The sequence below is a fragment of the Mandrillus leucophaeus genome, unplaced genomic scaffold, assembly GCF_000951045.1.
Source record: "Mandrillus leucophaeus isolate KB7577 unplaced genomic scaffold, Mleu.le_1.0 Scaffold269, whole genome shotgun sequence".
In the NCBI taxonomy this organism is placed as follows: Eukaryota; Metazoa; Chordata; class Mammalia; order Primates; family Cercopithecidae; genus Mandrillus; species Mandrillus leucophaeus.
This window is the reverse complement of record NW_012102798.1, coordinates 5071101-5082547: the sequence shown is the minus strand read 5'-3', so window position 1 is coordinate 5082547 and position 11447 is coordinate 5071101. Positions and strand designations below refer to the sequence as shown.

Genomic DNA, 11447 nt, shown 5'->3' with positions numbered 1-11447 from the left:
CATGTTTAGAATACTACCCTGAGTCCCAATGAAATACTCATCTAGCAAGGACAATCCAATTATGTTGCCCAACTTAGGAAAAGAGACCGTGACAGTTTTGGAAAGATTTTGAAAAATGAGCAATAAGGAAACAAAGAAACTTCTTAGCCTTCAGTTATCCAAACAACACAATTAACCAGACTCTTCTCCCTCCTTCTTCCTTATGCATTCCAGCCAATTGAGATCACAATAGACTGGGATTCAGATGTATGTTTGTGAAGGTTTTTTTTTTTTTTTTTTTTTCCTGGCACTAATCTTATAGTATCTGAGTTATAAATTATGTTCATTAAATACTTTCTAGAGATTAAAACGAAATGAAAAAGAAAACATAGTGCCTCCTACTTTTTTTCTGTGAAAATAATGAGCTTCTCATCTTCATCCAAGTTGGGCCTGCTACTTTGGAATGACTAAACTTGGAGGTGGCTCTCTACTCTTCAATAAGGTTCACATCTATTGCAGTTTACATTCATACGGCCTTGCTAGTGATAGCTGGGTACTGAGCGAAACTTTTAAAAATACTTCCCAGTGTCCTGCTCACACCGGAATTAGGTCATCCTCAGAGGTGTAGTCATTCACTAATTTCTTGCCCAAGCAGAACAATTTGTTGAACTGAAGTGAGCTTTTCCATTGCCTCACCAAGAGAAGATTCAAATCTTGGAGCCCTTTGCCCCTGGGTGAGAGAAAGAGAAAACAGTAACCATACCTTATATATCCTAGGCCAAAACAGTAAGCATACCTTATATATCCTCGGCCTTTCACAGGATTTCAGTATGAATGATTCCAAGCCCCACACCACTATTATATTCCATAAACAGCTTGCAAATTGCTCAACTTTCCTGGATTGTTAAACAAATAAACATTATTACATGTGTCAGATTTGCATGATTAGACATTGCTATTTACAGGGGTTTTACAAATTTAACAAAAAAAGAGGGCATGTTAATATACAGGTGGTCTCAACTTACTAATGAGGTATGTTCTACACATTTATAAGTCGATGATTTGGAACTTGGAATGGCTTCCTCCATAGTAACAGTGCTATATGTGTGGTGGTCAGGTTTCTAGCCAGTCCACAAAGGCTGATTTAACTCACATGGAGCAGAGTTATATTAAAGCTCTCATGGGGGTCTTGGGTCCTGATAGCAGAAGGAAAATGTGCTTTCTCTCCATTCATTGAGTCCAATAAAGACTCAAAAGGCTTAAAAGAGGTGGAATGTAAGCTAACTTTTCCATCTTCATACTTACTTTCACCCTTTCCTATTTCCCAGGGATCCACTGCTTTTGTGTTATCCCAAGTCTGCCAGTGTGACCCTCTATTCTTCAAAACTGCCAACTTCACCATTTCTCCTTGTCCTAATCAAAATAACCAAATCCTCCTGAACAGTTAGCTCAGTTCACCTTCATTATGATATGGGTGATTAATTGCTTCTCACCCTCAAAAAAGCACATCTATGATTAAAAGAGGGGGCTTGTCAGCCCAAAATTAACCCCAGTTGGTGAAATGTTATGGAAAGTAACCAGATGATACAAAAACCAGGTTTGAGAAGTAGTGGATATTTGGGGACACAAGGTAAGAGTTATCAGGTAGGGCCCTGCTTGAGGCAGCCCCTATAATCACTTCACCAAAGCTGTGCCCCCTTTCATAGCAGTTTTTCATCCTTCCTGTCCAACCTCACAGGGCTCTCTTAAAGGTTTCAAGTTTTTCCTCAACATCTCTTACGATGGTGGCAGCAAGTCAGTGGCATTCATAGGTGTCATAGGTCTTTTGTAAGTTGGGTCTATCCCAGTAAGTGTCAGCCTGTAAATTCACAGAAAGTTGGAAACATTCTGGAATAGGCGGTGTTAGCAAGTAACAGCAACATAGGCGTGCTTGGATTTAGGACAAGCCTTCTGAAATTTGTCAGGGGTGTACTTCTTGGGGACTTTTGTGATTTGTATAGGCCAGCAAGGCCATGTGGTCAGTTAACAGGCTGATTGAAGTACATGTGTTAACGAGGCCAGGACCAGAGGTGGAATCCTCTCTTGACCCAATGGCTTCGATCTGTTCCATATATCTACAGTACACAGAAGCTGGCCCTCTGTCAAGGGGTTCCAGATGAGTGAATTTACAAATGACCTAAGCAACATTCATCTGTATGTCAGGAAAGCACTACCAAGCACACAGCCAATGATGGTGAGTTGCAGTATTTTGTGCTGCAAACTCCAACACATTCTTAGGAATGGATGGGTTCTTGTACAGTGCCTCTAATGCCACACTACCCATCCAAAGGGATAAATCCTTCGAGAGCTTCCAAACACTTTCCTGAAGAGAAACAGAGAGAGAGAGAGGAGAGGAGGGGGGAGAGGGAGAGAGGGAGAGAGGGAGAGAGAGAAAAAGAGAGAGAGAGGAGAGAGAGAGGAGAGAGAGAGGAGGGGGGAGAGGGAGAGAGGGAGAGAGGGAGAAAGGGAGGGAAGGGGAGAGAGAGGGAGAGGGAGGGAGAGGGGGAGAGAGAGAGAGAGAGAGAGAGGCTAGAGAGTATGTGTCTGGATCTGTGTGTGTGTCTGTCTGTGTCAGAGGTTGTTCCTGTGTTTCCCTACTCAAAGGAAAGAATGGTTCTGGAAATTGGAAGACTGTAGAACAAATCCTGGCCCCAGGTGTCAGGGAGTCAGAGGGTGATGCAGGAGGCTGCAGAAGAGCCACACACTCAATACAGAAGCCTTTGTAATGCATAAATGTTTACGACTAGTTCAGGGTACCTGTTATTATTGCAGAAGTGAAGATGCATTGGGGTTTCCTTAGGACAGAAACAGTCACAAAGAATCAACAAAGTCATCAGAGGCCAGTAGGAGAATATGAAAGTATGTGGATGCCTTTAGTAGTTGCTGTTAGAATTGTGATTATTCTGGGACAGGTTAGAGAACAAGGGAGCAGGAGTATGTGGAGATGCCTTAATGTTTACCTTAGAATTTTGTGATTTCCAAGGATATGTGGAGGGAGCGAAGTGTTTCAGGGTCAAAGTTTCCATGGAAGAGAGAATAAGAAAGCAAGATTTTAAAAAAGAAAAAAACAAAAAGCAAACACGATAAAGAAGATAAGAGATACTGAGAAGAGACAAAGAACACAATGGATTCCTCAGAGATAAATATGGATAAATATGTGGAGAGAATTCCTGATAATTAGGTGGTTGTTGCTGCTTCAGAATTGTACCATCCTAGTAGGGGAGAAAGGATGGGAGAAATTGTCCTGAATACAAGCCAGGCAGTTAAAGTGTAGCCAGTCTTATTTTGCTTGGCAAGGCCAACCGTGAAAGGGATCAGGCAGTGCCTCCGGAGGAAATGACATAAATATCCCCTCCAAGGTGGTCTTGCCAACAGATCCCAGGAATAGCAGGTAGTCCTATTACTATTGCCTAGACAGATGTAAGTCTCTAAAGATCTGATGTGGCTCACCATGTGGCCCAGGTGCTCAACAATAAAAGAGACAGGTGTACCTACCTGATAACTGGATAGCAAGGCCAGCTTTGTTAGCATTCAAATGTGTTGTCAGGGCAAGAGGCAAGGGTCTCTCTCGGGCCAGGGCAGACAACTTCCCTCAAGTGCAGTTCACCCTGCAGCAGGCCTCCCCACAACAAGATTTTCACCCATTTTATTAGACCGTGGAAATTCTCCAGCTCCATCACACTATGCCAACAGAGTGTAGGCTGACACTGGCACGCATACCAAAGGAAGCTCCAGATTTGAAAATTTGGCAAGCTGCTGTGCTGTTTTCCTCCTGGCTATTACCTTATGGCTTGTTTCTCACCAACTGCCTTTCTGCTTTTCTTCTTTGGAAGGCTGCAATTTCCACTGGTTGTAGGCCATGGCCCACTTGCCTGCAGGGCAGGGGAGACATTAAATAGGTAGTGAAGAAAGTGTGGCAGAGTATGGCATAGGAAGACTCCAATTAAATGTGAACTCCACTTACCCATCTTTGTCCACTGGTGGGGGCACAGGAAGAGGCTTCGTGAAGCCTTTTTTCCCAATCAGCCAGAAGGTCTCCTCTGTGCCTTTGCCCTTATTATAGAAAACATGAAAAATCTTAAGCATGTTATAATCAATATTCCAAAAGGATACAAGCATTCAGGTTGGCTCAGAAATTGCCTCACCACTCCCTGGAGTCTTCCTCCCTACGGGGCTGAGCCAGAGCAGCCAGATGAAAAGTGAACACCGTATCAAGCTGTCATCCAGATGCTTTGTCTCCCGCCACCATATAGCTTCATCATTGGGAATATGTGGATGTTTGGCTTCACAGCAACCAAATGTCTGGATGCCCAGTTGAAGATTTTGTATATCATTTGTGCCCTGATCTTTTGGCATTAGGCAAGCCATTGTCTTCTGTATCTAGGGTACATATATTCAGATTCTACCTACCTCCTTACCCTCTCATTCAATGGCTCTCACCAAACCCAAAAAGAGAGTAGAAATAGAAAACAGGCTGTTAAATTTTAAGCCTAAATTATCCTGGCTATTTTGAGAGGTCTACATTTGTGCAGTGTTCTTTTCTTCCAGCCAAGGGACTCTCACAGGTAGGGCAAGACCCCAAGTTGGCCTCCATTTATAGCTCAGTTACTTGGTTGTCAAGAACCACAGGTCTAAGAAGAGAAAAGGAGTGTACACTCAAGCTAGTCACCCCAGGGCCTGAGTGACGACCTCAGAGGAGTCAAATTTTCTGCCTCTGTTCTGCCTTCCTCTCTTTCCAGTAAACTTTCCTCTCAATGTGCTTCTCTCTCCTCCTTTCAATTCTCTTTCATCTGTTCTCTCATTTCCTCTAATCCGTAAGAAAAAAATGTGTTTACCAAGACTGAGGAAAGTAATGGGATGTGTTTCCAACTCATTAATCTGAAATATGGTCTCACTCTCAGCAGCTCTCATTTGGAGCAGTTCTGAATTGTTTACCTTAGAAATTCCAATTAGATTTGCCCCCTTTAAATATCAAATCCACTGTTCCCTATTTTACATCACATATATTTATCCCTTAATAATAATGACAATGACCATAATAATTAGCACATTTAATTGGAGAATCTCAAAGCATTTTGCAAATATTTGATTCAAGGCTTGAACAAGCCTTCTATGAGGCAAGTAGAAAGAGCATACCACATAGTCCAACCTCCATTAACTGGCATCAGACTCTCCCTAAGTCTCAAACAGTTCAAATAATTGGACTATTTGAGCCTACTCTGTTTTCAGAAGAGGTAAACAACTTGAAAATATATTCCTTCACTCATTCTTTCATTTATTCCACTCCTCCTGTACTAGGGCTGGAAATACAGAGATGGCTCCATCCTTAAGGAGCTCACAGTATGGTTAAACACAACCACTAGGCCATGTTTTAGGCCCTAAACACATTAAGCCCAACTCTTCTGCTTCCAAAGCTTTTTCTTTTTACACGGTACCTAGTGTGGTGTCTTATACAGACAGTTGCCCAGTAAATAATCAGACTGTTTCATTAATTGAAACTCTCAGCCCTTGTGCACTTGGAATACTCAAGGTGCCATTGGATCTTATTTTGGAAAAACATACTATTAAAGTTCAAACTCAAGAGTCCCCCACCCTCAGCCATATTTGACTGTTTGTCTTGAGATCTAGAGGCTATCAGGACAGCATGCCAATCTCCAAGGGAGCTTTGTAGATGCCAGAATTGTCCAAAGATTTGGGTGGGTCTTAGGACACACTGGGATGCCAAAACTAATGGTTGCAAAAGAGGATGGAAGTGTTATGGACTCAGGCAAGCTTCCAAATCAGAGTATGCAGGGGAGCTCCAGGGGCCCTCTGAGGTTTTGGAGCCCATCCAAAAGAATTCTTAGAATCCTAGTTCTCTGTTTACCTACCTGACTTCCACAATTTTGCTAAAGGGAGAAAAAGAGAGAAAACAAGTATGGCAACAACTAAAGCCTGAAGCAAACTCTTTGACCCAATATCAATCCCTAAGCAGTCCTAGAGATCCCCCAAATAATAGCATCTTACTTTGGCATGATGCTTCTGAGACATTTTGGTATCTCCGATCTTACTTAATCCTCACAAAAATCTAGAATATAGGTTAATTATTCATCTCATTCTGCGAATGGGGACACTGAGGTTCCTGGAGATTAAATGACTTGTCAATAAATAGGCATAACTGGGACTTGAACCCATCTCCTAGACACCAAATTTTAAAGGCTCTTCCTTCCATACCACAAAACTTCTCCAACACACTGGAGTCAAAAGGCAGATCTAAAGGCCAAAAAGCAACTATTGGGAAATTTGAAGCTTGTGAGATTAATGAGCTTCCTGATAACCGCAAGTCAGATGAGGCCTCCATGTGGACAAATGAAAGCACGGAGAGAGGGTGAAATTACTTGTCTGATGTCAGACATTAAGTCAGTTATGGGGCAAGAATTTGAGGCAAAACTTTCTGACCTTCATGGATCTGTCAGTACAATCTCATCATTTCTTAATTCAGTTGCTGGTATGTGTGCATGTGTGTGCTTATATGCACACTTGACTACTTGTGTGTGTACGCTAGGGGTTGGGGTATGAGTAGAAAAGATTGGGGAAAATAAAACAAACACTAATACTTAGGAACCTGAGAACCAAATACTGTTTAACCCCAGAATTCAAAGACAAGTTCAGAAAGTGCCCACCTCTAGAATGTAAATTAGTACAACCATTATAGAAAACAGCATGAAGATTTCTCCAAAAAGTTAAATTACCATATGATCTAGCACTTCCACTTCAGGGTATTTACTCAAAATATTGGAATTAGTTTGTCAAAAAGATATCTGCACTCCCATGTTCATTGCAGCACTAGGCACAATAGCCAAGTTATGGAATCAACCCGTTTATCAACAGACGAATGGATAAAAAAAGTAGCATATACACACAATGGAATACTATTCATCCTTTAAAAAGAAAGAAATTCTATCACTTGTGACAACATGAATGGAATTGAAGAATGTTTGCTAAGTGAGATAACCTAGGCACAGAAAGGCAAATACTGCATGTTCTCATTTATACGTGGAATCTAAAACAATTGAATTAATAGAAGTAGAAAGTAGAATGGCGGTTACAGAAGCCAAAGGTGGGTGAAATTAAGAGATGATGGTGTAAGAACATAAAATCTGTTCAGTTAGACAGGAGGAATACATGTGATTTTTTTCAGCTCTATTGCATATCATAGTGAATATAGTTAATAATGTTGTACATTTCAAAATCACTAAGCGAATGCATTTCAAATGTTGCCACCACAAAAGAAATGTTAAGTATTTGAGGTGATGGATATGTTAACTGGTTTGACTGAATTATTCCACATTGTATTACTAAATCCTAACATCACTTTGTACCCCATAAAAATACACAATTATTAATTGTCAGTTTACAATAAAAAATTACGAAGTATTTATAAGGTGTCCACCTCTGACAACAACAACATAAACTGGCTGAAGAGCAATCATTTGAGAAAGTCTCCCCAGAATGTAGCTCTACCTAAAAGCTTCTGGTAAATACAGCTGATAAGCCTAGATATATACAAAAATCTCAGCAAGGAGCTCCACACTTGTCAGAAAAACAGTGACTGAAACAGGACTCATGTACGAGAAGAGGTAATACAGTGACTTATCACTAGCCCATCAGGACAGAAATATTGAAAAAGCAGAACTGGCCAGCTAGGCATTGATAATTTGTTGCCAGTATAGTAGAAGAGGGGGTTGAAGTGGGCAATGGGCAGTGGGCACAAGAGGCCGAGCTTCTCATCTCTAAATGAGTCCTCCCCCAAGCTACTTCAGCTTCCTCACTTTGTTCTCTTTCTTTGTAACCTCAACCCAGCCAATTACTCAACTGCCCTATGTTCTCCTCTCTCACCCAATTAATCCATGTTTTTGATTCCACTGAGGGAAACAACATAAAGTGTCATCAACCTAGTGGAGGAGATGCGGTGGGGGGAAGAATGTTCTTACTGGATACAAGCCTTGAGCCCAAGAGAAAAGGCTTTAATGGAGGAATTTCAAACATCAGTCAGTTGGAAGGAAAAGACATTTCTAGCCATCAACTTTGAAATCACACCAGGCTCACCATCAAATGTGATATTTCTGCCCCATGTACTAGAGCAACTCTTGCTTCTAGTAGCACAGAGTAGATGAGGAGTGAAAATGTTGAATCAGAATTTCTGAAGTGTGCTGGTGACATGGTCTTATTGGGGGTATATTGCATGTCCCTGGTGGACCAGAAACCCCATGCCCCTCAGCCCCTATGATGCAATGTACAACACCTGTTTCTGGTGGTGAGGTAGAGGGTACACACACAGAAAGGATCCCTCCGCCTCTCCTGACCTTTCCTTGGGCCTTACTTCCTCTCCTCTTCCTTGTTCTCATTGCCCCTTCCTTTCCTCTGAGGCTCCCTCTTCTCTTCCCTCTTAATCTCTCCTCCTTATAAGGACCCTGACACTACAATAACCCAGGCCCAATGTGGCATCAGGGAAAGGCTCCTCTTCCAACCTGCTACAAAATGTTTCCAGATTCCCTGGGGTCGAGGAAACCACGAAACTGCAAAGGGCCCTTTTGAAGTTAAGTCCTGATTTTGTACTTGAAATACCCAAAGATGTGAGTGCTCCTGAACTGAATTTGTGGGACAATAAAAACCATGGGGACAGGGATGCATTTTCGTTTTTCAGTTTCAAAAGTGGCAACTCGTCGGTTTTTAAATGAGGGATCTCTGCCCAGCAATGCAGAGGAAAAGGTCTTCAGGAAACCAAGCTGCATTTCTACTCCTCTGTTGAAATATGACATAATGTATAGAAAGATCACAAAAGCTTTGGACAGTTAGATTTGCTGCCCAAGTAATATCCCTGTCCCCATCATTTCACTGTCTGAGTTCTCTGCAAGAGGTGGGAAAGGAGCCTCTGTCCCCTTGTAAGTGACTCATCCAACCTACTGGAAGATACTAATAACCTATTGGAAGGAAAAAACTAGGACTCGCCATAGGAGGAAGTTATCAACGAGAATTAGACCTTCCAAATTTTAACGTCTAAAATCTAGCTACATGTAACTTGCCACCATTTAGAAAAGGAATGCCAAAGTCAGAAGCTAATTGTGCATCACTTAGTGCCCTGCTCTTGCTTTACCCAAAAATAATCACTGAGAAAATCATCTTCATGGAGCATGATGTCATGGAAAGGTCGCTAAAAAGGAAGTCAGGCTTCCTGAGTCTTGACCTGATTCTGCTATCAGTTGACGGTGTGACCCTGCTCAAACTACTTCACCTCTCTGGACCTTGGTTCTTCATCTGAAAATGAGGGAGTTGTTATATCACTGAGCTCTCTTACAACTGGGTCAACCGGTGGTCTTTGGGTCATTCAGAAATAGATAAATACAATGTAGTGGAAATGGCAGAAAAAAATAAAACTAAAATTATTCTAATCCTATATCTCAGGTCAAGCGATAACTCTAACAGGGAAAAAGGAGTTACAAAATGTTTGTCTTTCATAGAAACTGACTTTGTTCCTCCTGGTTTCTTAGGGAAAGAAAACGTCTCTCTGCAAATAGTGTGCCAATGGGTGCCTTTCACCCAGGAAGGGTGGCCGCTGAGAAAGTGAATAGAAAATCCAAACTAACAAATACTGTGGCTTATTAACAATGGCTGGCACTGCCAAACAGTGAACAAATGCAGGTTAGAAAATGTAAATAATAGTGCAGCTCATTGGAAAGCCAAATTTTGTGCAGTTCTTTAAGAGAGAAAGATACAGCTTACAGTCTGAAAAATGCAGAAAAAATCTCAATACTCCTCCCCACTGTAGCCATATTTTAAAGAGAAGAAAATTGAGGCAAAATGGAGCAATCTTTTGGGAACCCCAAATGGGGCTGAAGATTCTGCCCAAGTTATAGCTCTGAGTATCAGACTCCCAGGTAAACTCTTTTAGGAGACCATGACCTCTCCAGAAGCAGGTGTATCCAAATAGTCTGGCTCAAAAAACAAAAAGACATTATACCTTGAGCTCTGTTCTTCCTCGAAGCTCCATTTCATAGCCCTCACTCAGATTTTGAAGAATTGTAACAGTGCTGAGACTGACATGAATGCGATAAGCTGCAAAAGAAGGAGAGACATGATTTGAGCTCCTTTCTCATTGGTAAAATTAATGAGAAAATATCAATGTAATAAATGTCTTCACTTGTAAATGGACTGGACCATTAGCAACGTCCTGAGAGAAGTTTACTTAGGGTTTCACAAGAGGTGGAGAGGGAGTGATTGCCTTCCTCACCAGGTCCAAATAAGGCATTAGTTGTAGCACCTATCAGCCTCCTAGACACTATCTCAAATGAAAGGCCATGCAATAGAAAGGTGTTAATTTAACTCAAAGGTCGAGATGGAGAAACCAGCATCTACTGTGCTCTTGGCTGAAACGTGACGTCATTTAAAGAAAATTTGACTTCAGCAGCTTCTTTCACAGGCTGCTACTATGGCTGAACTCTCATGCTTTACATATCTTAAGAGGCAAAAGGATGTCTTTTTCATATGCATTCTTACAATTATCTCTCAACATTGCTATACTGAAAAATAAAACATCAATGAGAAATATGCCAAGAACTCTTTCAACAAATATTTTGTGAAGACTGTACATTTATAGCTGACCTTTGGGTGGGGGCACCTAGCTGTGTCTACACATGAATGTACTATTTTCCAACCAATGATCTCAATCTGGGATAAGAGATTGACATGGGGAACTGCCACATTAAAATTTTATTTAGAACCTAAGAGTAATTATTTGATGAAGAATAATCACTTGTTCACTCAGGTAAGATCCTTGACATTTCTAAAAACTGTCACCCCATGAAGCGAGACCTTGTTGAGGTTGAGTCTTAAATAAAAGTCCAAGGCTAGTTTTCACACATGCTTGAGAAAATCATTTAAAAAAAAAAAGCTGATTACAACCTGAGTAGGAAGGCACGGCTTGAGAGACCTGCAAGGATTTTCTGCTGCATATACTCACAATGACGTTCTTTCTCTTGATAGCTCAGTACTGTTGTTTGTTTGTGTCTTCCTCATTAACTCATGATCACCCAAAGCCCTTATTCAAAAAAGGTTGTCCTATTCCTAAAATATACATGCCCAGTCAGTATATTCCTAGCCAGTCCTATGTGTGCATCCCACAAGCATCTGGTCTTCAGAGAACCTTTCAGTAATCTTGATAGTAGGGAACACACAGCTTAAAAGAGAGATAGCTCATACCAACGACCATCCACTTGTATGGTAAGGAGAATCACTCCAGGGCTGGGTCACGAGTCACTTCCATTCCAGAATCTCAGTGGTTTCAACTGAGCACAAAGGAGATATTGATGAAATAATGTTTTTATTAATAGATGTGTGACATATCCTGATTTCATATCCAATGTGAGGAGAGGCTACCTCTCTACAGATCT

At 41.3% G+C, this 11447-nt stretch overlaps 1 protein-coding gene across 1 annotated transcript in view; it reads right to left on the bottom strand.

Annotated features, from left to right (window-relative positions):
• Positions 1 to 615: 615 nt before the first annotated feature.
• GUCY2F (guanylate cyclase 2F, retinal) overlaps positions 616 to 11447 on the bottom strand; it is a 105745-nt gene continuing 94913 nt past the window's right edge. Inside the window, exons 17-20 of the mRNA XM_011984530.1 lie at positions 10019 to 10113; positions 3983 to 4071; positions 3802 to 3890; positions 616 to 709 (exon numbers count right to left, since the gene is read on the bottom strand). Coding sequence (XP_011839920.1) covers positions 3803 to 3890; positions 3983 to 4071; positions 10019 to 10113 — 272 coding nt within the window. The 3' untranslated portion in view covers positions 616 to 709; position 3802. The remainder of the gene's footprint in view (positions 710 to 3801; positions 3891 to 3982; positions 4072 to 10018; positions 10114 to 11447) is intronic.